This window comes from Neofelis nebulosa, chromosome 3 (genome assembly GCF_028018385.1).
Source record: "Neofelis nebulosa isolate mNeoNeb1 chromosome 3, mNeoNeb1.pri, whole genome shotgun sequence".
Taxonomy (NCBI): Eukaryota; Metazoa; Chordata; class Mammalia; order Carnivora; family Felidae; genus Neofelis; species Neofelis nebulosa.
This window is the reverse complement of record NC_080784.1, coordinates 173,672,487-173,699,913: the sequence shown is the minus strand read 5'-3', so window position 1 is coordinate 173,699,913 and position 27,427 is coordinate 173,672,487. Positions and strand designations below refer to the sequence as shown.

General features: G+C 38.0%; 1 protein-coding gene across 15 annotated transcripts in view; it reads left to right on the top strand.

Moving 5' to 3' along the window:
- Positions 1 to 202: 202 nt before the first annotated feature.
- Positions 203 to 27,427, top strand: part of N4BP2 (NEDD4 binding protein 2) — a 156,279-nt gene continuing 129,054 nt past the window's right edge. For 5 of the 15 annotated variants that reach the window (XM_058722790.1, XM_058722788.1, XM_058722787.1 and 2 more), the window contains exons 1-3: positions 9,831 to 9,908; positions 24,403 to 24,485; positions 26,192 to 26,534. In XM_058722790.1, coding sequence (XP_058578773.1) covers positions 26,306 to 26,534 — 229 coding nt within the window. In that variant the 5' untranslated portion in view covers positions 9,831 to 9,908; positions 24,403 to 24,485; positions 26,192 to 26,305. Of the gene's footprint in view, positions 859 to 9,811; positions 9,909 to 24,402; positions 24,486 to 26,191; positions 26,535 to 27,427 lie in introns of those variants that run through there. The other 10 variants (XR_009259624.1, XR_009259625.1, XM_058722782.1 and 7 more) reach the window with 8 other exon arrangements.

Below are 27,427 nucleotides of genomic sequence, written 5' to 3'. Positions count from 1 at the left end.
CCATCCGAGGTCTCTGCTCAAATATTTGAGTCTAAAAAAAACCCATTAGAATGTTCCCATTGAGTGTGAGTATTTAGACTCAGATGAAGATAAAAATCCACTTGAACTGTTCCCAAATTTCCACTCAGTTTAAAGCAATTACTACAACATTGACAGTCTCTTCGATGCAAAGGAATACTTTGCCACGAGGCTATTTTGTTTCCCTATGAAAAATAATGAAGGTGGAATAAAAAGTAACTGCAAAGGGAGTCGAACAGAGGGAAAACACATGGATAAGCAAAACCACCACCAGAAAGCAAGGGTAAAAAAAAAATCGTGTACCTTAAAACATTGAACATTACACGTCAGAACACAGAAGAAACAAACCAAAGAAAGCAGAGTTTACGGGGGAAAATGGAGCAGGCGTAGGAGACGAGCAGTGATCGAAAAAGGAAAGAAAGCCTCTTGCTTTTTCTCGGCACCTGAAAACTGAAGCTCTAACTGGAGGGCAAAGGTCAGGGCCTGCAGTCCTGCATCGCAAACAAGCCCACGTTTTGGTGCTTCCGCCAGCGCGTTCAGACAGACGTCGGGCAGAGCAGGTTGGGGGCCGGCAGTCTCCGTCCGGGCGGAGGCTGCCGCCGACCTCTTTGTCTCCCGGCTGCGAGGGGGCCGGTGGGCCCTAAAACCTTCGCGGGCAGCGCCGCGCGCGCAAGGGTGGCGTTCACGCGCCCGTCGCCCTACACGCCCCGAGTCAACAGCCCAGTTAGGGAACGCCGAGGCGGTCTGGCTCGCCGCGCGGTCCCTCCCAACTTGCCGCTGGGACCCGCGCCTTGACTGGCCCGCCCCGGCTCTCGTTTCCTCCCCCGCCTCGACCAGCGAGTACGACCTTGTGTTTCTGTTTTGCCTTTTAGGTTGGGAGAGTGAAGAGGGCGAGAGACAGCTGTGGTTTACCGCGCCCTTTTACTTCGGCAAAGGGGCCCCTTATTGATACGTTCACGGGCTCAAAACAGCTCCCGCCTTCCCCGAAAACCCGCCACACTGAAAAGGGCTTGCTCCTCCATGTGACCACTACGACCAGGGAAGGGGGGGAAACAGGATTTCGGGCGAGCTTTTTGGTAGTGGGGATGGCGGTGGAGAGACGGGTCCGATGCGGCAGAACCGGCCAGGCCGGGACTCACTCTAGGAGTGTGAGAGGCGGGAGCGCCCGCGGGCCGGGTCCCCGGAGCCGGCCCCGCGGGGCGGGCCGACGCGCCATGGCGGAGCTCGGGGACGAACCAGAGGTCGCGCCGGGGAGCTGGAGAGGGTGGGGGAGGCGGAGGGCGGCGAGCCACCTGAGCGACGTGGCAGCCATTCCCTACTCCCCGAGACCCCTCCTCCCCATTCGGCCGCCCACCCGCCCTCTCGCGGCTGGCTGCTGCGAGGCTGCTCTTCCCCGGCCGGACAGAGAGCGGCAGTGTCTCCCCGCCCGGCGCTCGCGGCGCGTCTCCCCCCCGCGGTCGCCGCTGCTCGCCAGCCCTGCGCCGCGCCGGAGAGCGCAGTGGCGGCGGCGGGAAAGGGCTGCGGACCCGAGGCGCCGCGTCGCGCACTCGACGACGCGGCCCCGGCCTCGACGCCCTCCACCCGCTCCCGGAGCAGGTAAAGGCGGCGGGTGGTAGGCGGGGTGGCGGGTCCGGGAGGGAAGGGATCCTGGGACCCCGAGCCGAAGCGGAGGGCCTGAGGCAGCGGCGGGCGGCGTTGCCACCGAAACCTAAATCCCCGGACGTGGTGGGCCAGCGCGGGCCACTTCCAGCCCGGCCCGCGGGCCTGGCCGCCTGGACGGAGGGGAAGTGAGGCGTCGGCGAGAGGCGGGCCCTGGCACGCCGCCCGAGGCCGGGCGAAGGCGGGGGCCGCGGCCCCTTCCTCGGCCTCTCACTCTCGGGCGGGCCTCCAGGTCCCAGACACACCCCTCTCGACCCCCCCAGGCTTCGTCAGTTCCCGCCGGGACTTGACCTCTTGCCCCTTCGAACGCCTGCGGCGTTTCCCAGGTGGAGCGTTCTTGGAACTTTGGGCCACCCTCTAGAGCACGTAGTCTTAGCAAAGCCGTTTATTTACTCACTTCTTCATATCCAAAGACAGCCTCTCGCTCCACGCGTTCCGATTTTGGATACTGTGCAGAGACATCCCCAATCCCTGGTATTTGTGCCCCTTTGACCCTCGTCCGCACCCCCCTCCCCCACCGCAACTTTGATCCTCACTGGGACCCTTCTTAAACCCTGCTGTCAACCGGACCCTCTCCGAGATACCCATTTGGAAATCTGTCTTTGATAAAGGGAGTCATCTGACTGGGACAGTTTATACCGTAGGCTCTTTTGGTTAAAACAGTCCTTACCCCCCCTCCCCCCGGCTCCCCCGTCCCTGAGAGCTAGAGTAATAAAGTGTAGATGCCAGATGCCAGATCACGCTTGGTGTTGGCTTTAAAGAATCTTCCTTTTGGCAACAGTCTTTAGAACTAGGATCTGATATTTGTGGCAGGGACAGGTTTGTACACATTCTCGCCATGCAGTGGTTGTAATGTCTCCATAGCACAGTTCCGACTTGAAGGCAGGATTGGCTGGTTTTTCTACTCGATATCTTTAAGCCAATCAAGAAGCGCTGCTTGCCTGGAGACTGGTTAACTCAGAAAAGGTGGGGATTGGTTGAGCGCAGGGAAGAAAATCCTGGAGATCAACCTGGTCTCTCACCGAAAACAATGACTGATTTGCAGCCGCCTCTTTTTTCTCACTTTAAAAAAAAATGTCTTTTCATTCTAATATCAGTCTTTTGTTCCGTTTTTATTATTTCTATGGTTTTTCTCTCAAACACCCAGCTGTTTTGTAACTTGTTTTAACCATCATTCATTTTTCAATGAAAGAACCCTTGCACGCTTTAAGAAATGTAAACGTCATGCGTTTTGTGTTTTGATAATCGCGTGGTTCAGTTTTCTAACATTGCTCATTTTTAAAGGTCAGAAATTAAATCAACAATTTTTTAGTTCCTAAGCTAGATAGAGCCTTTATTAATTTAAGCGACTGTGCCTGGATGGGGGGGCTGCGGTGGTGGAAATGGTGGGAAGAATAGGGAAGAAATGGCTGCTTTTGTACAAGGAGGCTACAGTTCATGAAAAAGACTAATGAACAATTAAAAAAAAAAAACAACAAAACAGCCCAGTTCAAAATCCCAGTGCAGAAACCCAGCATACAGTACTGAGGAATGTCAGTTTGTGTACCTGTTGACTTTAATAACTTTGAAGGGAAGAGTAAAGAGGACCACGTATTGGACTGCATACAAAAAGTACGCTTAAGTTATTACAAGAGTATTTTTTCTTTATTGAAGGAGGCATAGTATCGTGTACACAGTAGAGAGTAAATAAATATCAGCGTAGGTGCATATTTTTTAACAGTATCTGAGGATTTTCCTTCTTTTAAAATCTCCTTTTCCATAAGAGACTTAAAAACTGAGAACAAACAGGGTTGATGGGGGCTGGGAGGGAGAGGAGGGTGGGTTAGGGGTATTGAGGAGGGCACCTTTTGGGATGAGCACTGGGTGTTGTATGGAAACCAATTTGACAATAAATTTCATATATTGAAAAAAATAATTACTGATAAAAAAATCTCCTTTTCTGTCTTCACGATTATCCATGGTTTTGCATGTCTTTTAATATGCAAAGCAGTAACCATGTATTAGTCAATGTGAATTTTAGAAAACGGCTGTCATCTTTGCCTTCCTTGCCTTCAGCTTTTTATTTTTATATGCAGACTCATGGTGTAAGTCTTGTGAAGAATAAGGCAGGCCAAATATTGAATCTTAACAGATCTCTATTAAATGCCTTTAGAAGCAGTTTTATTAAGAATTAAAGAAGAGATTGAACATTTTAATGTTTGTTTATTTTTGAGAGACAGAGCACGAGTGGGGAAGGGGCAGAGACAGAGAGGGAGACATAGAATCCGAAACAGGCTCCAGGCTCTCAGCTGCCAGCACAGAGACCGACTCGGGGGTCGAACTCATGAACCAAACCATGAGATCATGACCTGAGCTGCAGTCGGACGCTCAACCGACTGAGCCACCCAGGTGCCCCAAGAGAGTGAGCATTTAAAAAAATATTTACCATGCCTACCATTGAATTAGCCGAAAGTCATTATCAGCCTCATCACCTTCATCCTCATAGTAATAAAAATGGCTACCACATATCTAAGAGTGTATATGTATATGCCCGGCACTGTTTTAAGCACTTTACGTATGCTACTATGTTTAATTCTCACAGTTGTATGAGATCTGCACTGTTATTCATACTGTTTCACAGATGAGTAAACAGAAAACATGAGAAATGTGAAGAATGTTGTCCAACATTACCCAATTGGTATTTGGTAGAGCCAGGATTCAGGCAAACCTGAATCTTTGTGACCTGAAACTTTACTCTTAACATATTCTTTTTGTGGCCCTCTGAAACAAAACCTTTGATATCAAGTAAATCATGACATTTCCAAATATCTATCTTTCATCCCATCAGTTATAAGATGGGATGTTTTATGTACCTCTATGAAATTAAAACAAAAAACAGCTCCAGGTAGCGGTGATGTATCATTGATTTTAGGATGTATCGTTACTGCAGAAATGTAAAAATATGTCTTAAAATTGTTGAAATAAGATATATTGGTTTGTCACATAAACATTTTTTCCCTTTACATTATAGTGAGTAGTTCACTTTGCTTTTAAAATATAGACAGATGATAACATTACTCTGAATTTTGGTTTTAACTACCCTCCTACCCACTGTACTATAGTTTTAAAATATGTCTAGATTGGGCAGGCTGTTGGAAGAATCTAAGCCTTGTCCTCCAGAAATTATTTCATTAGTACATCTGGATTCAGGTTAATGAATTTGTGCTATCCAAATTCACATAACTTCAAGAATTTAAAACAAACAAACAAACACCACCAACATTTCATTAATTTCCGTGGGGGAAGAAAGTGGCTAGGCTAGCTAGGTTTTTATGACCATCAGTGGAATTACTGGCTGGAAGAACCCATATGTTGCACTTGGCTGAGCACTGGTTCTGGGTGTACCAGTTTCACTAAACCTCATTAGACTGATGGTGGACACTTTTTCTAAACATGGATTGTTCATGTCCTTTGATTACCTAATAGGTCTATTTCTCTTAAAATTTTGAGAATGGTCCAAATATATGGTTTTTAGTGTTTTTTTTCTTTTTTTTAATTTACATCCAAATTAGCATATAGTGCAACAGTGATTTCAGGAGTAGATTCCTTAATGCCCCTTACCCATTTAGCTCATCCCCCCTCCCACAATCCTTCCAGTAACCCTCTGTTTTCTGTCCATATTTATGAGTCTCTTCTGTTTTGTCCCCCTCCCTGTTTTTATATTATTTTTGTTTCCCTTCCCTTATGTTCATCTGTTCTGTTTTTAAAGGTCTCATATGAGTGAAGTCATACGATATTTGTCTTTCTCCAACTAATTTTGCTTAGCATAATACCCTCTAGTTCCATCCACGTAGTTACAAGTGGCAAGATTTCATTCTTTTTGATTGCTGAGTAATACTCCATTGTATATATATACCACATCTTCTTTATAGTGTTTTTTCTTAAAAATCTTTTTCTTGCTGTTTTTGGTTACTTTTATTTGTCTGAGGTTTAAAATGTTCATCCATGAATCCGTTGTTCTTTTCCTTTGTCATTGCTTCATATTTCCAAATTAAGAAATTTCATTGTTCTACGGATGTGATAATCAGTTTTTTCTAATATTTTTTAAGTTTATTTTATTAAATAATCTCTGTGCCCAATGTGGGGCTCAAAATCATGACCTCGAGATGAAGAGTGAGAGATCTGACTGAGCCAGCCAGGTACCCATCTAATATTTCTAAAATTAACTTTGTAATCAGAATTTAGGATAAATTCTAAGCATAAATTCATAATTCTAAGGTGATACCACCTTAATTGTTTCAGGAATTACTATTAAATCTTTTTATCACTATTTAAAACTTTAATCTTGTTTTGGAAAGCCTATCTTGTCTCCCCCCCGCCTTGTTTTTAAGGTGGTCATCCTGTCAGGTGTGAGGTGATATCTCATGGTTTTGATTAACATTTCCTTGATGATTAGTGATGTTGAACATCTTCGCATGTGCTTGTAGGCCATTTGTATATCAATCATCAGTGGAGAAATATCTATTCAAGTCCTTTCCCCATTTTAAAATTTGAGATTTTTTTTGTTTGTTATTGACTTGTAGGAATTACTTGTACATTTTGGATATTAATACCTTATCAGATACATGGTTTGCAAATACTTTCTCCTGTTTTGTAGATTTGCCTTTTCACTCTGTGGATTGTTTCCTTTGCTGTGCAGAAGTTTTTAAGTTTGATGTAGTCCCATTTGTGTATTTTTGCTTTTGTCTCCTGTGCTTTTGGTGCCATATCCAAGAAGTCATTGCCAGTCTAAGGTCATGAAGTTTTCTCCTGTGTTTTTTCCTAAGAGTTTTATGGTTTCATGTTTAGGTCTTCAACTCCTTTTGAATTAATTTTTGTATATGGTGTCAGGTAAGGGTCCAAGTTCATTCTTTTGCTTGTGGATATCCAGTTTTCCAAGTACCATTTGTTGAAAAGACTATCCCCTCTTGTGTAGCCTTGGCATCCTTGTCAAAGATAACTTGACCATATATGTGAAGATTTATTTCTGGGCTCTATATTCTGTTCCAACTGTTCTTAGGTTTCTCTCTCTCTCTCTCTCTCTCTCTCTCTCTCTCTCTCTCTCTTTTAATATGTTGAGAGAGAGAGAGAGTGTGTGAGCAGGAGAGGGACACACAGAATCTGAAACAGGCTCCAGGCTCTGAGCTGTCAGCACAGAGCCCGACACAGGGCTTGAACCCACAAGCCATGAGATCATGACTTGAGCTGAAGTCCGATGCTCAACCTACTGAGCCACCCAGGTGCCCCTGTTCTTAGGTCTCTTTACGCTGGTACCATACTGTTTTGATTACTGTAGCTTTGTTAATATGTTTTGAAATCAGGAAGTGTGAAGCCTCTAGATTTGTTTTAATTTCTCAAGGTTGTTTGGCTATTCGGAGTCCTTTTCTTCACTGAAAAAAATACATATATACAGTAAAACTTTGGTTCATGAGCATAATTAGTTCCAGAAACATGCTTGTAATCCAAAGCACTTGTATATCAAAGTGGATTTCCCCATAAGAAATAATGAGAAGTCAGATAATTCATTCCACAACCCCAAAATGTTCATATAAAAATGATTACAATACTGTAACATAGTACAAAATAATAAAGAAAATATATAAAGAAAAAGAAACAACCTAAGGTAAAAGCACTTACCTTTAAAAACCTTTGTGGCTGGTATGAGGGAGACAAGAGTGAGGAAGGTTATTGTGTAGGACGACTTTCACTATCACTAATGGAATCACTGCAATCTATTGGCCCAGTGGAATCTTTCTCTTTTTGTGCAACTTTAACAAGGAACCTATCCAGTGACACTTGGTTTTTGTCTCCTTTGAGGATTTTGTGGAAATGTGACATTGCATTGTCATTAAACACATTCGTTGCTTGCACTTCTACATCCTTTTCTGATGGTGCTTTCCTACAAAATTTTGTACCATTTCTCACATTTACTCATCTCCTTAATCTCATTTGAAGTGAGATTTCATCTTTTTCTCTTCTATAGATGAGATGCTGATGCAGACTTTTTACAAATCTTGCCATTTTGGCTGCTTGGACACCTTGTTCGTTCTTCTTGATGATTTCCTTCTTAGCTTCCACCATAATCATCTCTTTCTTACTGCCTTTCTTTTCAACCTTTTTCTGCATGGGGGCCATTGTATATGCTCACACAATTGTTGACTACAGTATTAATAAACTCTTGTCATATATTGTATTTAATGTAACTGGCAATAAGGCAGCAGAGAAAAGGGTCTGTATCTGCAGGTACCCTGACCTAGAATGAAGCAAAGCATTTCTAAGCTTACTCTCAGCATGGAAAAGCAAAGGACTGTCCATAGGTGCTTTGAAGTGACAAAAGATACACTAGTGCCTATTGTGGGCACCTTGCAATGTTCTGAAAAATCATTGATTTCTGCCAAACACCATGGCCTGAGACCGAGCATCTGAGCTCGGGATCGCCCACAATCCTGCAGAGAGAGAGAGAGAGAAAGAGAGAGAAGAAGAGAGAGAAGAGTAACCATCAGCATCATGTGTTACTCGCACTGCAAGACATCGTATTGCAAGACATCACTCGTTTATCAAGTTAAAATTTATTAGAAGTGTTTGCTCATCTTGCAGAACACTAGCAGAGCAAGTTACTTGCAATCCAAGGTTTTACTGTATATGTATGTATGTGTGTATATATATACATGTGTGTGTGTATACATATACATACATTTATATATATGATGATGATGATTATTTTTTGTTAGAGTAGGCTCCACTCTCAATAGGGGGCTTGAATTCATGACCCTGAGATCAAGAGTCATGATCCACTGACTGAGCCAGCCAGGAGCCCCTCCTTTTCTTAAGTTTTATCCATTAGAATTTCTTCTTTCATTTTCTTCCTTTCCTTATAGCATGATTGGATTTTTCTTCTCAGAGTACATATGGATAGATAAACAGATATAATAATATTTTTTGAGTATTACACATTTATGTTACATATGTGTATATTTTGGACTTTCCTAAATTTCATTTAAGGATTTAGCTTGAAATTTGCTCTTTTAAATTATGAGAAGACATTATCTTTAGCATATATCTTCCAGAAAAAGGATATTCTCCACTATAACTATAAAACCATTATTTCTAGCAAGATAACAATAATTCCCTAACATACTCATACCATATATTTCTTCAGTTCCCCAAACATTTTTTTTTTTTTTAAACACCAAATTCACATTAAGAGCTACCCATTGCATTTAGTTATCTCTTTGAGTCTTTTTTATTGTAGCACTGCCTTTCTTACCTGTCTACACCACCCTCCCTCTCTTACTCCGTGATACAGACTTGGTAGGTCTGTTGAGAATGTCTATGTTTTTTGTATTGCTGATCATTTATTTACTCATGGTGTAGTATAACCTCTTTATACCCTGTATTTTGTATAAACTGGGTGTTAAACCTAAACGTGTTTCAGATTCAGGTTAAAGATTTTTGGAAGAATATTTTGTAATGCTTTGTACTCCTATTGTTTCATATTAAGAGGCACATAACATTTAGTTGTCCTATGATTTTGATTCTGTGTTTGATCACCAGGCTAAGGTGGTGACAACCAGATCATTTTATTGTAAAGTTATCTTTTCTTTTTTGCATCTAGTAAATCATCTGTACCTGCTACTTTGACACCAGGTAAATCACTATCAACCTTTCACCTAATGATTTTAGCCTTCATTGATGATTATTGATTCCTGTTCAGTTATTCATTATAAATATTAAAATTATATTGTTCCTTGTACATTGCTGTTGCATTGTCCTCTTCTATGAAGACTTTTCCCTTATCAGTTAGGGCTATTTGTTACCTTGAAAAAAATGTTCTTTTTGAAAAATAAATGTTTAGTTTGTTCCTTTAATATAACCATTTCCAAGTGTAGTAGTTACCTCCAGTGGTGGCAAATGAGTTTGGTCTTTTTTCTTTTTCTTCCTTTTTTTTTTTTTTTTTTTTCTACTTTTATGGCTTTCTGTGTGGAATCTCATATATTTGTATTATAAATATTATATATGTTTTGAACTTTGATATCATTTAGGATTGTAGTTTGATATAAATTTGTCTTTATTATATATGTAAAATATGTAACTTACTATTTTTTTTTATTTATAGTAAGAAGACATGTTAGGTAATAGGAAGAGCTATAGAGTTTGCAGATGTCAACTGTGGCCTTAAAGAGCATGTTGGTAGCATCAATGCCAGACAGATGGTAAGTATAACCAAAGTCATAGAGTATGAATATTTTACACATAGGTTCTCAAGCCTTTTTATTTGAGTGATTAAAAAAAAAATCTCTCAGAAGGAAAATGTAGTTACAAATTTCGTTACTAGAATTTCTCGAAGAGTTTGTGGTTGCATAAAACAACTGTATTGTAGTCCTGGTTTTCCCCTTTAATGTGTTTTCATTTCTCTGCTTCTAAACTGCTTCTTCATATTTCATATATTGTTAGCCATCTGCATATATTATCTGTGCACCCATTTTCTATATGGGACTATGGCTAACTGCCAGATTGAAGTATATATCATAATCTGTATAATCAAGGAACATGGCTAATGGGAAAATAAACACATACAGATGAAAATATGTTGGTAAAACCAACAATGTGAGACTCTAAAATAACCAAGCAAGACTAGGACTGGCAGTATGTAATGAAGGATTATAGAAAGTATTGAAGAAGTCTATAGAAACACACCTTCCTGGATTCTTTAGCTAAAAGTGTATATTGTTCAGCAACTGGCTTTTTTCTTTAAGACTATGTCTAAGAGATCTTTCTGGTTTCTGCACACATATGGTTTCTTCATTCTACCTTAAATTTTATAACAATTGCCTAGTATTCTAAAAGGTGATTTTTATCATAATTTATTTAGCCATACTCTTATCCATTGATATTTAGAATGTCTTCAGTGATCAAGTATAATAGTTCTTAGGGCATAGATAGATACATTTTAAGATTATTAGTTACGTTTTCTGTAAATGCTGTCTTTTTCAGTGACACACTCTTTGGTACTTTGATGAGATTTAGTACTTATCTTACCCTTATCACAGTAGCACACTTAAAATCATTTTGTAGGAAACTTAATCTCCAGTTAAGATGGATTGATTGGTTTTGGTAGCATTTGTTCATGAGAGAGATGTTTCTTTATTTTCTCATTTTAGAGAAAGCAAGAGCATGAGTGAGGGGGATGGGTGGGGAGAAGGGGCACAGGGAGAGAGAGAATCTTAAGCAGATCCCACTCCTAGTTCAAGCCCGATTGATACAGGACTGGATGCCACAAGCCTGGGATCATGGCCTGGGCCAAAATCAAGAGTTGAGTTGGATGCTGAACCCACTGAGCCACCCAGGCACCCTGAGAGAGATGTTTCTTGATCTTTTTTGCTATGCTGCCATATATATTCCTTATAGAGAGATGTTTTGAGTCCTATGACTGCCATATATATTCCTTATAGAGAGATGCTTTTCTTTTAAACATTACCATTTTTTAAAAATTTTATTTATTTATTTTGAAATATACAGAGAGAGGTGCGCGTGTGAGTGCACGCAAGCAGGGGAGGGACAGAGAGAGAGGGAGAGAAAGAATCCCAAGCAGGCTCTGCTCTGATAGTGGAGAGTTCAACATGGGGCTCCAACTCACAAACTGAACTCATGAACCCTGAGATCATGACCTGAGCCCGAACCAAGGACGCTTAACCTACTGAGCCACCCAGGCACCCCTAGAGAGATGCTTTTGTTTTTTCTTCCTTTTTTGATGGTTTTAAGGAGCTAAGGTGTTATTAATACATTTGATTCTTAGTATCAGTTTTCTTAGGCCTGTTCTTTGTAGATGATATATTGCATATTAAATAGAATATATTTCTTGATTGTCATAGAAACTTACTATTTTCTGTTTATTTTTCTGTAAAGGTAAATTGTCTAAAATTAGTTGTCCTTATATAAATTTATTATTTATTTATAAAATGACATGGGAGTTTTTTTAGTGTCAGTATTGTGTTGATGATGTAGTTTTCAATAGGAAGGGGTTTTTTTTTGAAGTGGTATTTACTGGTATATTCACTTTAATGACAGTACTGACCGTTGCCATACCATTGTTAAAGTTCATGTTCACTCTAAATGTTAACCTAGAATTTTTTTTTTTTTAAACAAATTTTTTTTTTAACGTTTTATTTATTTTTGAGACAGAGAGAGACAGAGCATGAACGGGGGTGGGGCAGAGAGAGAGAAGGAGACACAGAATCTGAAACAGGCTCCAGGCTCTGAGCTGTCAGCCCAGAGCCCGACGCGGGGCTCAAACTCACGACCGCGAGATCGTGACCTGAGCTGAAGTCGGACGCTTAACCGACTGAGCCACCCAGGCGCCCCGAATTTTTTTTTTTTTAATGTTTAAAAGAACATATACATCCTTATCTGTTAAAAAAACAAACAAACAACAAAGTCGAGTTGATAAGACTTCTGCTTACCATGCTGGAATATTTTTGATGATAATCAGTGAGCAAGTATGTATTGGTTGGTTAGATTCTCTATCAGGTTAAAATTAAATAATAGAGGGAGAAGAGCTTGGAAAATGTGTATATGAAATTTATATATTCATGATCTCATTGTTAACAAAAATTTATATTATTTGTTTTTGTGTTCTTCATTTGAGCCACTTCTTTCACATTTCTCCATTATATATCAAATCTTACCCATTCTTATATAGCATATCCTTTTAGAATACACTCTCTGTTTAGGTCAGGTTTGTATGTGAAGAAGCTACATAACCTTGTTTAAACTAGTTTATTAATAAGTCTCTCTTTATGGAAAAAGGAAGATGCATAAGATCAGTTGATAAAAATGTTGAACATTACTCAAGTGAATAAATGGGATTGAAATAATATGGATATATAAAGTAAAACTAGTATTTGGGTGGTAGTGTATGTTTTTATGTATATGATGTTCTTCACTGTATTAAATATTAGACACTTAAACTGCCTACATGTTTAGATCTTTTTCCATATAAGTAGACACAATGAAAAAAGAGGTGGAAGGGATACATGGTTTAATAGGTAGAGGAACAAGTATAGAGGGAAGTCTAAGATTTAGCTTTACTAATAGTAATTGTTGTTTTTTCCCTGATTGTTAAAATACGTATATATTACAGATCATTTGGAAAGTGCAAATGTAGTATGTAAAAAGAGTAGCATGTTAAAAATAAAATTACTTGTAATCTCAAATTATCCAGAGATTTCTAGTCTAATATTACAGTCTGATCTAGTCCCATTAAATTATATTAAGTTTTGTGTCTTGCCTTCTTTTCTAACATTGTCTTACAAAAAACCCTCGGGTGCCTGAGTGGCTCGGTGGGTTAAGGGTCAGACTTTGGCTCAGGTCATGATCTCATGGTTCCTGGGTTCCAGCCCTGTGTCACGCTCTGTGCTGACAGCTCAGAGCCTGGAGCCTGCTTCGGATTCTGTGTCTCCCTCTCTCTCTGCCCCACCCCTGCTTGCGCTCTGTCTCTGTCTCTCAGAAATGAATAAAAGTTTAAAAAAAAAAACAACCAACCCTCAATGAAATATTATCCAAAATGTAGTCTTTAATGACTGTATAGATTCCATTTTAGGAATCTAAAGGGATATTGTGCTTGATACTTTTCTAGTCCTTAGTTTTCTTATTTGCAAAATAGGCATAATACTTACTAGTTTAAGAGTTAAGTAAATTCATGATTTAACATTCTAGCTGGCATGTGTTAAGTATTTAATAAATTATACTTACTATTACCAGAAATTATTTTATCTTTCTTTTCTCATTATTTAGTTGTTTTTTAGTTTCTCTTTGTAAAAAATTACTGTATTTTGAACATTTCTATATAAATATCTCTGTAAATCTGATTTTTTTAATGATGAATTCCTAAAAGTGGAATTACTATATCAAAGAATATAAATACAGTTGACCCTTGAACATCACAGGTTTAAACTGCCTGGATCCATTCATGTGCAAATTTTTTACTGTTCTGTAAATGTATTTTCTCCTCTTTATATTTTTCTTAATAACATTTTCTTTTCTATAGCTTACTTTATTGTAACAAAACAGTATATAATACAAAATTTGTGTTAATTGACTATATGTTCTCAGTAAGGCTTCCAGTCAACAGTAAGCTATTAGTAGTTAAGTCAAAAGCTATATGGGGATTTTTGACTGTGTGGGTGGTCGGCACTCCTAACCACTCCCAACGTTGTTGGGATCAGCTGTAATTTAAGATTTCTTGATACATAGTGCCAATTTGCTTTCTAGAAAGGTTATACTAGTTTATTCTTATCACAATATATGAAAATTCCTATTTCACTATAACTTTGCCAACAACGGCTATTATTATTTAAAAAATATTTTTTATCTATTAGGCAATAATGCTCTCTTTTTTTAACATTAATTTATTTTTGAGAGAGAGAGCATGAGTGTGAGTGGGGGAGGGGCAGAGAGAGAGAGGGAGGCATAGAATCTGAAGCAGGCTCCAGGCTCTGAACTGTCTGCGCAGAACCTGATGTGGGACTCGAACCCGCAAACCATGAGATCATGACCTAAGCTGAAGTTGGACGCTTAACCGACTGAACTACCAGGCGCCCCAATAATATTCTCTTTTAATTCCATTTTATTAATAGGGTTAAACTTTTTGTTGTTGTTGTTTAAGTAGGCTTCATGCTCAGCCCAATGTAGGGCTTGAACTCATGACCCTCAGATCAAAACCTGAGCTGAGATCAAGAGTCGGACGCTTAACTGACTGAACCACCCAGGTGCCTCAGTGCAGTTAAACTTATAAATTTTATTGAGTATTGTATTACTATTTCTTTTTAGAATCTTGTACTTATTGCTTTCCTGTTCTTCTTGTTTCTTTTTCCTTACCTTAATTCTTCACTTATCTAGCAGAAGTTTATTGAGTGCTTACTATGTGCTAGACATTGTTTTGGTATTGATATGTAGTTTTGATACTTATTTAGTTTAGTGATAACAATGCAAAAGTAAACAGAATTGGCAATAACATTTGCCTTCAAAGAGTTCACTTTCTAGCATTAGGGTATACAGACGTTAAACAAAATGAACATCTAAATTATAGAGTGATAATGAAAGGGAGATGGAGAGAACGTGTGTGTGCACAGTTTTATGTAGGGTGGTTAGGTCACTGCAAAAGTGCCTTAAGTAAAGTCTTGTAAGAAATGAGTCAGGAGGGGTGCTTGGGTGGCTCAGTCAGTTTAGCTGCCTGCTGACTTTGGCTCAGGTCATGATCTCTCTGTACGTGGGTTCTAGCCCTGCGTCGGGCTCTGTGCTGACAGCTCAGGGCCTGGACCTACTTTGGATTCTGTGTCTTCATCTCTCTCTCTGCCCCTTCCCTGCTCAAACTCTGTTTCTCTCTGTCTCAAAAATAAATAAACGTTAACAAAAAAAAATTTCCAAAGAAATGAGTCAGATATCTAGGGAAAGTGCATTTCAGGCTACAAATTAAGTATAAGGGCAGTGAAGCAGGAGAATACTGGGTGAATTTAAGAAAGAGCAAGAGGGAGAGTAGCAAGAAATGATTGGGAAGAGTAATTAGGGAACCAGACTGTTTAGTATCTTAAATAAGCTATTTTAAGAACTTGAGCTTTTACTCCATATGAAATGCAGAGATTTTGGAGGTTTTAAAGTAAACCTCTGACTTAGGATCTACTGATTCAACATAGTCCCTGTCAATATACCATCTGGTTTCTTTGCAGAAATCGATAAACTAATTCTGAATTTCACATGGAAAGGCAAGGGGCCCAGAATAGTCAAAAGTCTTGGAAAAGAAGAGCAAAATTTGGAGACTTACTTTTCCTGATATTAAAACTTACTACAAATCAACATGATATGATACTCGCATAAGAGTAGACATAAAGATCAGTGAAATAGAATTGAGAGTCCAGCAATAAACCCTTACACTTATAGCCAATTGATTTTTGACAAGGGTGCCAAGACCATTCAGTGGAGAAAGAATAGTCTTTTTTTTTTAATTAAAAAAATTTTCCTTTAATGTTTATTTATTTTTGAGAGAGAGAGAGAGATAGAGGATAAACAGGGGAGGGGCAGAGGGAGAGAGGAAGACACAGAATCTGAAGTTGGCTCCAGGCTCTGAGCTCGCAGCTCAGAGCCTGATGCGGGGCTTGGACTCACAAACCTGAACTGAAGTCGGATACTTAACCGACTGAGCCACCCAGGCACCCTAGAAATAACAGTCTTTTTCAACAAATGGTACTGGGACAATTGGATATCTACATGGAAAAGAATTAGCTTGGACCCCTGTCTCACACCATATACAACAATTAAATCAAAATGGATTAAAGACCTAAATATAAAAGCTAAAACTGTAAATCTTTTTGAGGAAAACATTGGCATAAATCTTTGTGACCTTGGCTTTAGCAGTGGTTTCTTAGGACACCAAAAGTTTAAGTGACAAAAAACCACACCTAATGATGGTCAACAACATTAGTCATTAGGGAAATGCAGTCAAAACTATAATGAGATACTGTTAGGATGGCCATAATCAAAAAGATGGAGAATAATAGGTATTGATGAAGATACAGAGAAATGGGGACCTTATACATTGCTGGTGGAAATTGAAAATGGTGCGGTCCCTTTGGATAATAGTCTTACAGTTACTCAAATGTTAAACAAAGAGTTGTCATATGACATGAATATATTTTGAATTTAGAACTGGCAAGATTTGCTGAGTGATCACATGAAGTATGAAGGAAAGAGGAGGCAAAAATGAGTTTTTTGGCCTCAGCAACTGGAAATTGCCATTGGCTGAGATTGAGAAGATTGTAGTTAGGACAGGTCTGCAGTAGAAGATCCAAGCCATGAGACTAGGTGAGACTAGGTGAGGTCACCAAAGAAGTAGGTAATTCAGGGAAAAGAAGAGAAAAGAAGAGAACCTAGGGGTAAGTCCTGGAACACTTCATTTTTTCCAAGTTGAGTGGTGGGAAAATTCTAATAGTGACCCTGTTCTTAAAAGAAGATAATGTCCTTAGCGTGTTCTGTGGAGGAGGGATATATCAGCTCTGTAAATGCTGCTGATAGGTCTAGACCATTAGCTTTAATTTTTATTTTCTTTTTTTAATTTTAATTTTTTTTTTTAAAGTTTATTTATTTACTTGAGAAAGAGACAGCACGAGTAGGGGAGGGGCAGAGACGGAGAGAGAGAATCCTGAGCAGGCTCCATGCTGCCAGTGCAGAGCCCAGCATGGGGCTCGAACTGGAGAAACTGTTGAGATAATGATCTGAGCCGTAACCAAGAATCAGAGGCTTAACCATCTGAGCCACCCAGCCACCCCAGATTTAATTTTTATTTTCTAATTGCTTGTGTAGATAAATACAGTCCAGCAATCTTGTTAAATTATCTGGGTATCCCAAAAGATAATTTGTACACTCAGTTGTATTGTTTGTGAATAATGATAGTTCTATTTCTTTTTTTCTAATCCTTACAACTTTTATTTCCTTTTTAAGTCTTAATGCACTGGCTATGACCTCTGGCACAATGTGGCACTATAGAATAAAAATGATGATAGCAATCATCTTGTCTTATTTTTGATTGCAGAAGGTAAACTTTCAGCATTTCATAATTATGAGTTGTGGGTTTTTTTTGTAAATGCGTGCAATTTCTAATTTGTGTAGAGTTTTTATCATGAGTGGATGTTGACTTTTTTCAAATATTTTTTCCGCATACGTTGAGTTGATTAGATGACTTTTCTTTATTTTGGTAATGTCAGGAATTGCATTGATTAATTTTAAAGTATTAAAACAAGTTTTGTAATCTAAAAATAAATTCAGGTTAGTTGTGATACATTACTTTTATAATATAATTTTTATATTTTGTATGATATCACTCATAATTTATGTATTACTTAAATACTTTGCTTAGGAATTTTGCATGTAATTTCTTTTTCTTTATTAAAAACACTTTTTTTTTTAATGTTTGTTTTATTTTTTGAGAGAGGGAGAGAGCACAAACAGAGGAGGGGCAGAGAGAGAGGGAGACTGAAGCAGGCTCCAGGTTCTCTGAGCTGTCATAGGGCTGACATAGGGCTCGAACATAGAGACTGACATAGGGCTCAAACTCATGAACCTGATCATGACCTGAGCTGAAATCAGACGCTTAACTGACTGAGCCACCCAGGTGCCCCTGCATCTATTTGCATGAGTGAAATAGGCCTGTAATTTTTTTCATGTAATATCCTTGTAAGGTTTTGGTATCTGGATTATGTTGACCTCATAAAATGCGTTGGGAAGTTTTTTTCCTAGTCTCTAGAAGAGTTTAAGATTGGTATTAGAGATGATTTAGTGGAATTTACTTATGAAGCCACCTAGACCTAGGGTTTTCTTTGTGGGAAGGTTTTAAGTCATTCCATTTCTTTAATAGATACAGGACTGTCAGATCTTGTTATATAAGATATAGTATGATGTGTATTTAAAAAAATATGTGCATTTCACTTGAAGTTTAAAATGTATTGGCATAAAATTATTTATGGTATCTTGTTATCTGTCTTTTTAAAATATGTCTGTGGACTAGATAATGATGTCCCTTTTTTCATTTTTGATACTGGTTATTTGTGCCTTCTCTTTTTTAATCATGCCAGGGATTTGTCATTATTTATGTATTATTTTTTTTAATTTATTTTGAGATAGAGAGTTCCAGGTGGGGAGGGGGAGAGAAAGAAAGAGAGAATCCCAAGCAGGCTCTGCACTGTCAGTGCAGAGCCCAGAGCTCCATGTGGGGCTCAAACTCAGGAACCATGAGATCATGACCTGAGCGGAACTCAGATGCTTAACCGACAGAGCCACCCAGGCATTCCAGGGATGTGTCATTCTTAACAGTGTTTTTTTAAAAAAATTGTTTAAATTTGAAAGAACTGTCTTTTGACATTTTTGATCCCCTTTATTGCGTATTTGTTTTCTATTTTGTATTTGCTATTTGTTACTTCCTTTCTAGTTTCTTTGGGTTTGATTCACTATTTTTTCCCCCAACTGCTTATTAAATGCTTAGATGGTTGGTTTTTCAGCCTTTCTTTTTTTTTTCTAACATATGCACTTGTATGCATCTTTTACTGTGCATGATTTTAATTGTATCTCACGAAGCTTAGATATATATTTTTATTTGCTTAAAATATTTTCTAAATAATATTAATTTTAGTTATTAGTTATTTTAAATTGATGTTAACATTTCACTAATTAGCATAGTGGAATTCTTTGACTCAACTGTAGAAGTGTAGTTCTTAATTTTGAAACAATTGTGTTTTCTAGTTATATTTTAGTTACTCATTTCTAGTATAATTGCTTATGTATTTGAAAATAAAGTATATTTTGTGGTTATTGAGTCCATTGTAGTATAGATATTAAGTTAAGTTATATAGTGCATGGCTCAAATCTTCTATGTCCTTATTGTTCCTTTTTTTTTCTTTTTGTTGGGGGTGCTCCTTTTTCTAATAGCTATAGAGGGAGTGGTTTTACAAGCTGAATGCAAACTTAGAATCACTACATCTTCCTGCTGAATTGGATTTTTTATCATTGACTTTTATCATTGACAAGTATGTCAATGGTGATTTAGATAAGAGCAATTTTATTTTATTTTTTTTGAAAACAAGTTAATATTTGACATAAAAAGTACAACATAAATCAAAATCAGGTGGAAAATCAGAACCTTACTGGGCTTCCTTTTCACTTACTTTAGTAAGTTAGAATGGCTTGTAGTTGAAATGAATATGGGAGAATGTACCAGAACCTTTTGGTTGCTTAGATTTCTAAAACTCTTTTTTTCCTTTTTTAAAATTTTTGTATTTTTTTCCAAGTATAATTAACATGTGATGTTATATTAGTTTCAGGTATATAATATAATGATTTAACAATTCTGTGTATTTCTCAGTGCTCATTAAGATAAGTATACTCTTAGTCCTCTTTATTTCACCCGTCCCCCTACTCACCTTCCCTCTGGCAACCACCAGTTTGTTCTGTGTATTTAAGAGTCTGGCTTTTTTTTGGTCTTTTTTTTCTTTCTTCATTCGTTTTGTTTGTTAAGTTCCACATATGTGTGAAATAATATGATATTTGTCTTTCTCTGATTGGCTTGTTTTACTTAGCATTATACCTTCTGGGCTCATCCGTGTTGTTGCAAGTAGCAAAATTTCATTCATTTTTATGGCTGAATAATATTCCACTGTGTATGTGTATGTACACATACCACATCCTCTTTATCTAATCATCTATCAGTGGACACTTGAGTTGCTTCCATATCTTGGCTGTTGAAAATAATGCTAATCTTTTTGAATTAGTATTCTCATTTTCTTTGGGATAGTACCCAATAGTGGAATTACTGGATCATATGGAAATTATATCTTTAATTTTTTGAGGACCTTCCATACAGCTCAATACCAAAAACCCCAAATAATCTGATTAAAAATGGGCAGAGGGGCTGCCTGGGTGGCTTAGTCAGTTAAGCAGTTGACTTCGGCTCAGGTCATGATTTCATGTTGTGTGGGTTTAAGCCCTGCGTCAGGCTTTGTGCTGAAAGCTCAAAGCATGGAGCCTGTTTTGGATTCTGTTTCCCTCTCTCTGTCCCTTCCCTGCTTGTGCTCTGTCTCTTTCTTTCTCTCAAAAATAAACATTTGAAAAAAAAAAAGGGCAGAGGACCTGAATAGACATTTTTCTAAAGAAGACATACAGATGGGCAACAGACCAATGAAAAGATGCTCAACATCACTAATCATTGGGGAAATGCAAATTAAAACAATAATGAGATACCACATGTTTTTTTCTTAACATGTTTATTTTTGAGAGAGAAAGTGCACATGGGAGTGGGAGAGTTACAGAGAGAGAGGGAGACAGGATTGGAAGCAGGCTCTGGCTGACAGCAGAAAGCCTGATGCGGGGCTTGAACTCACGAACAATGAGATCATGACCTGAGCCGAAGTTGGATGCTTAACTGACTGAGCCACCGAGAGGCCCCAAGATATCACATTACACCTGTTAGAATGGCTAAAATTAAAAATGCAAGAAGAAACAAGTGTTGGCGAGGATGTGGAGAAAAAGGAACCCTTGTGCATTGTTGGTAGATAAGAGCAATTTTAGTGTAGTTGTAGAAATGGTGGCGGCAAAACCCTGTTTATGAAAGAATGGAAGAAGAGAAATGGGAAACCATTGCTGTATGTTATACATGTTTTTCCTTAATTTTGTTTTTGATACATAGGTATTTTACATTTAATGTGGCTAGATGTGTTAGTTTTCTTTTAAGACTTCCTCTTTGTACTTTTTTGCTTATAAAGTTTCTTATCTTCCTAAGATGGGATATTCACTTGCTCCATGAAACTTATATTCCTGAACAGTGTTGTCCAATAGGACTTTCTACACTGATAGGAAAGTTTACTATTTCTGCTGTCCAGTATGATAGTCATTAACCACATGTAGTAATTGGACATTTGAAATGTGACTCATATGAGGAAACGAATTTTTAATTTAACATGCTTTTTTTCAAAATTAAACTTTTTATTTTGAGATTGTAGATTCACATGAAGTTCTGATAAATAATATAGAGAAGTCTCCTGTGCTTTTACCCAGTTCCCCCAATGAAACACCTTTGCACAACTTTACTATGGTATCACAACCGAGATATTGTCATTAGTACAGAATATTTCCATCACTATAAGAATCTCTCAACTTACCCATTTATAGCCACACCCACTTGCCCCTTCCTCCCATCCCTTCCTTAACCTTTGGCAATCATTAATCTATTTCTGTAATTTTGTCATTTCAAAAATGTTACATTAATGAGATTATTCAATATATAGCCTTTGGGGATTGGCTTTTTTCCACTCAGCACAACTGTCTGGAATTTCATCTAGGTTGTTTTATATATCATTAGTATGTTCCTTTTTATTGCTGACTAGTATTTCATGGAATGGAAGTACCATAATTTAACGGTTCACCCATTGAAGGACATCTGAATTGTTTTCTAGTTTTTGGTTTAATGAATAGAGCTGCTATAAACATTGTGTACAGGTTTTTGGGTGAACATAATTTTTCATTTCTCTTAGATAAATGCCCAGGAATGCAATTGCTGAATTGTTGTATGGTGTTGTGCACACATACATGCACAAGCAGGGGAAGAACAGGGAGGAGGAGAGAGAGAATCCCAAGCAGGCTCCGTGCTGTCAGTGCGGAGCCCAACATGGGGCTCCATCTCACAAACTGAGAGATCATGACCTAAACCGAAATCAAGGATTGGTGGCATGACTAACTGAGCCACCCAGGTGCCCCACATGTTTAGTTTTTAAAGAAACTACCAAACCGTTTTCCACTGTGGCTGTACTATTTTACATTCCCATCAGAGCGTATGGGCCATCCAGTTTCTCTGTATCCTTGCCAGCATGTGGTGTTGTCATTAGTTTTTATGTTAGCCAGTTTGATAGATGTGTAAGTAATATCTCCTTGTATGTAGTTTTAATTTGTATTTACCTAATGCCTGAAGGTGTTGAACATCTTTTATGTGCCTATTTGCCATTTGTACATCCTTTTGGTGTTACGCTTTTTGCCCATTTTCTAGTTGAATTGTTTTTTATTGTGGAGTTTGATAAGTTCTTTATATATTTCAGATGTTAATCTTTTGTTGGATACATGGTATGCAAATATTTTCTCCAATCTGTAGCTTGTCTTTTCATCTTCTTAACACGGTCTTTCACGGAGCAAAACTTTTTAATTTTGATGAAGTACAGTTTACCAGTTTTTCCTATGGGTCATGCTTTTGGTGTTTCTGTTTAGCTCTAGGTCATGGAGATTTTCTCCTGTTTTTTTTTTTTTTTTTCTAAAATGTTTATAGTTTTATGGATTTCAGTTCTTGATCCATTTTGAGTTAATTTTTCTGTGAAGTGTGAGACTTAGTCAAAGTTTTTTTTTTTTTATCTGTGGATGTCCACTGGCTGCAGTTTCATTTGTTGGAACAGACTATCTTTTCTCCATTAAATTGTCATTTGTACTTTCGTTAAAAGTTAGTTGGGCATATTTATGTTGGTGTATTTCTGGGTTCTCTCTTCTGTTTCCAGCTCTATATTCTGTTTTCATATCTACATGTCTGTCCCTCCACTGATACCATACAGGCTTGATTAGTGTAGTGATATAACAAATCTTGAAGTTCAGTTGATTGATTCTTCTCTTTCAGAATTGTTTTAGCTATTCTAGTTCCTTTGTCTTTCCCATTTAATTGTAGAATAATCTTGTCCTTATCCACAAAAAATCTTGCTGGGGTTTTGGTAGGAATTCTGTATCTCAATTTGGGGAGAATTGACATCTTTACTATGTTCAGTCTTCTAGTCCATGAACATGCTATGTCTTTCCATTTATTTAGATCTTTGATTTCTTTCATCAGTGTTTTATATAAAGCTTTCAGCATACAGGGTTCTGTAGTGATACCCTTTTTACATTCCTGACATTGGTAATTTGTGTCTTCTCTCTTTTCTTCTTTGTTACTCATGCTAGAGATTTGTCATTTTTTAAAGATCTTTTTAAAGAACTGTCAATTTGTGGGGTACCTGGGTGGCTCAGTTGTTAAATGTCTGATTCTTGGTTTTGGCTCAGGTCATGATCTCATGGTTTGTGAGTTTGAGCCCCCATTTCAGGTTCTGCGCTGACAGTGCAGAACCGGCTTAAGATTCTCTCTCTCTCTCTCTCTCTTCCTCTTTCTCTCTCTCTCTCTCTCTGTCTGCCCCTCCCCCCGTGTGAGTGTGTGTGTGTGTGTATGTGTGCACTCTTAAAATAAGTAAATAAATTTAAAAAAACTATCAGTTTGTTTCACTTATTTTTCTCTTTTGCTTTTCTGTTTTCAGTTTCATTAATTTTTGCTCTTATTTTTATTATTCCTTTCCTTCTGTTGGGTTTGGGTTTGGGTTTGTTTTGCTCTTTTTCTAGGTAATTGTGATGGGGGCTTAGGTTATTGATCAATTTGAGACTTTTCCTCTTTTGTAATGTTGTATGCATTTGGTTGTAAATTTGCTATAAATGTCCACCATTGCTGCTTTAGCTGTGTCCTACAAATTTCGATATGGTATATTTTCATTTTCATTCATTTCAGTGTATTTAAAAAGTTTTCTTGAGACTTTCTCTGTGGCCCATGGATTATTTAGTATATTGCTTAGGTTCCAAGTGTTTGGAGATGTATTGGTTATCTTTCTGTTAATTGATTTCTAGCTTGATTCCGTTGTGTGATTTCAGTTCTTTTAAATTTGTTGGGGTTTGTTTTAAAATCTAGGCTATGATCTATCTTGGTACATATTCAGTGGGCACTTGAAAATAATGTATTCTGTTGGATGGAGTGTTCTATAAATGTTGATTATCCTTAATTGATAGTGTTAATTGTGTTCTGTATCGTTGGTGTTCTGTATCCTAGATGATCTTCTGTCTAGTTATTCTCCCAATTGTTGAGAGAGGGCTTTTGAAGTTTCTGTAATTGTGGATTTGTCCATGTCTCATTTCAATCGTCAGTTTCTGTTTCACTTATTTAGTGACTCTGTTGTTTGGTGCATATACATTTAGGGTTGCCTTGGTGGTCTGAAACTTTATGATTATATAAGGCCCTTCTCTGTCCCTGGTAATTTTTTCCCCCTCTGAATTCTACTTTATGTGCTATTAATATATAAAGGTGTAATTTTATTTAATTTTAATTAATTTAAATTTAAATAGGCACATGTGGCTGGTGGCTGCCATATTGACAGTGCCGTTCTGGAAGATGGAGAGAACTATGACACAATAAGTTTAATTAAAAGGTAAATTTTATAGTATGGGTATTATGGGCAGTGGGAAGTCAGGGAAGGGAGATTGATTGGGGCAGAGGGATTGGGGGAGATGATTTTAAATTGGGTAATCAAAGAAGAAATCATTAACTGACACTTGAATAAAGGTTTGGAGGAGTGAGATTACCAATGCAAATATTTTGGGGAAGAATATATCAAAGGCCATCAGGGAGGTGAGCCACTGTAAGAACTTAGGTTTTACTGAGTGGCATGGTGAACCACTTGAAGATTTAGAGCAGGCCCTGATTCTGACTTGTTATGTGTTGTATGTATGTATGTATGTATGTATGTATGTATGTATGTATGTTATGTTGCTGTATGAACATCATTCTGGCTGGTGTGTTGAAAATAGACTGTAGGAGACAAGAGTTGGAAGCAGAAAGAACATTTAGGACACCAGAATACGAGTAAATGATGAAAGTAGCTAGATCAAATGGTTAGAGCAGATTTGGGGGAAAATATCATTTAGTTTTGCATATGTTAAATTTGAAATGGCTATTAGATACATCCAGGTGAAGAGAGCAAGTAGACTATCTGGGGTTCTTCAGATCAATGAGTCCCTGCCCTTGTGGAGCTTACACTTTACTTGAGTGTGGGTAGTAAATATAAAAAAAGAAAACAAAAAAACCCGAAATGAAATATGTACTGTGTTAGAAGATGATTAAGTCTTATGGGGAAATTCAAGTTAGGAAAGGATAAGTGTTGTTGGGACTGACTTCCTGAGTAGGTAACATTTGAGTAATGATAGGAAGGTGGTGAGGAAATAAATGTGATAGATACTTGAGAGAGTAGTAGTTTAGGTAGAGGGAACCAAATCTAAAGGTTCCTGGGAAGAGCATGGCTGGTGTGGTTAAAGAAGAACAAGGAGGTAAAGTGTGGCTGGAGTGGCACTGAGCAAGGTCTGGGGATGACAGCACTGAAGTAACCAGTGTCTGGGTTATAGGCTATTTTAAGAGTTCTGGCTTTTACCCTGAATGAGATGGGAAGCCAGTAAATAGTTAAGCAGAAGAGATGTATGATCTGACTTAATGGTTTAACTGAGTCACTCTGATTGCTGTGCTAAATATAAATAGACTGTGAAGGGGCAAGGATGGAAGCAAAGAGATTGGTTTGGAGACTTTTGTAAGTAATCTAGGCAACAGGCTGTGGTAGTAGTGAGATAGTGAGGAAAGGTCATATTCTGGATGCATTTTGAGGGTAGTATTGACAAAATTGGCTTACAGTTTGGATGTGGAATGAGAAGAGTTAGGAATACAAGATTTTTGACCCAAGCAATTGGAAGGATAGAGTTGCATTAATTAAGATGGGAAAGACTGAGAAGAGCAGGTGTGAAGTAGGTGATCAGGAGCTCAGTTTTGGACATGTTAAGTTGATGATGCCTATTAGACATCCAAATGTAGATGTTCAGTAGACATTGTCATTATGAATATTGTTTTTTGTTTTTTGAAATGAAATGCTAATTAAAACAGTATACTCGCTGTTGTGAAGATACATTATATTTGTTAATATCTTAAATTTTTAACATGTTCAATCCTGGCAAAACTTGAATATTTTGGAGAGAAAAGTTGTTTGACTGCTTTTTGGCTTTGCTGCCAGAGTTGATGGTACTTTCTTAGAGTCAAATAAAGATACCATTCCGATTTTATAGTCTGAGTGTCTTTACTTACTTTCTATTTTAGGTCCTATTACTGCTGGATTGTGCAAGATATTTAACCGTGTTTTCTTTGAGGTATGACTTAAATATCAAACATCTTAAATAAGAAAAGGGAAACATTTTAGTTTTGGAAGTCAGAATGCCAAGGAGAAGGAAAAATCTTGGGGGAAATCCTTTTCGGAAGACCGCAAGCTCTAAGGAAGTTGTCGTATCCAGTGTTGCTAGTCATGAGGAGCCAACCACTACTCTTCCTTCCATGTGTGAGACAAAAGTTGATCAGGAAGAACTCTTCACCAGTATCTCAGAGATGTTTTCTGATCTGGATCCCGATGTAGTGTATTTGATGCTTTCTGAATGTGATTTCAAAGGTGAGAAAAAGTTTAGTTTGAATCCTTTGCATCATGTAAGAAGACTTCATGTACTATGCCATGACCAGCAGTAATATAGAAAAATGATTGCCTTCTTTCTCTTTGGTTAATTTATTGAGCATCTGCTATGGGCAAGTTATTAAGTTTGGTATTGTGAAGGATATGAGGAAGAAGAAAGCATAGTTTTTTCTGCTTTCAAGATACGTATAGTTCTAAATATAAGATGTATGTATAGATATCATATTCTATGTTTTATTTCTTTTTATCTTCCCTCTAGAACAGGTTGGAACTGCCAACATTTTGGACTGGATAATTCTTTGTTGTGAGTGGCTTTCCTGTGCATAGTAGGATGTTTAGCAGCATCCCTGGCCTGTACTTTGTAGATGCCAGTAGCAACCTTCAGCAGCCCTTTTGACAAATTAAAAATGGCTCCACCTATTGTCATATTTCCCCTGGGGAGCAGAATCATCCCCAGCTGAAAACCACTGTCTTAGGATGTAAGCTCCATAAAGACAGATCTCATAAAATATTTTTATTGCTGTATCCCCAGCCCCTAAAATGGCTAATGACTCATATTAGGACCTCAGTAAATATTTATTGAGTGAAAAGATATTTTTATTTTTTTAGAGAGAGGAGGGAGGAGATGAGGGGGAGAGGGAGGGAGAGAAAGAGAGAGAGAATCTTAAGCAGGGGAGCCTGATGTGGGGCTCGATCCCACAACCCTGGGATCATGACCTGAGCTGAAATCAAGAGTCAGACACAACCAACTGAGCCATCCAGGTTTTCTGAGGGAAAAGATTGTAATTGTGGGAATGAGAGCTTATTAAGAGTTGATGCTAATAGAGTAGTACTTCACAATATTGGCTTTGGAATCAGGAAATCTGGGTTAGGTT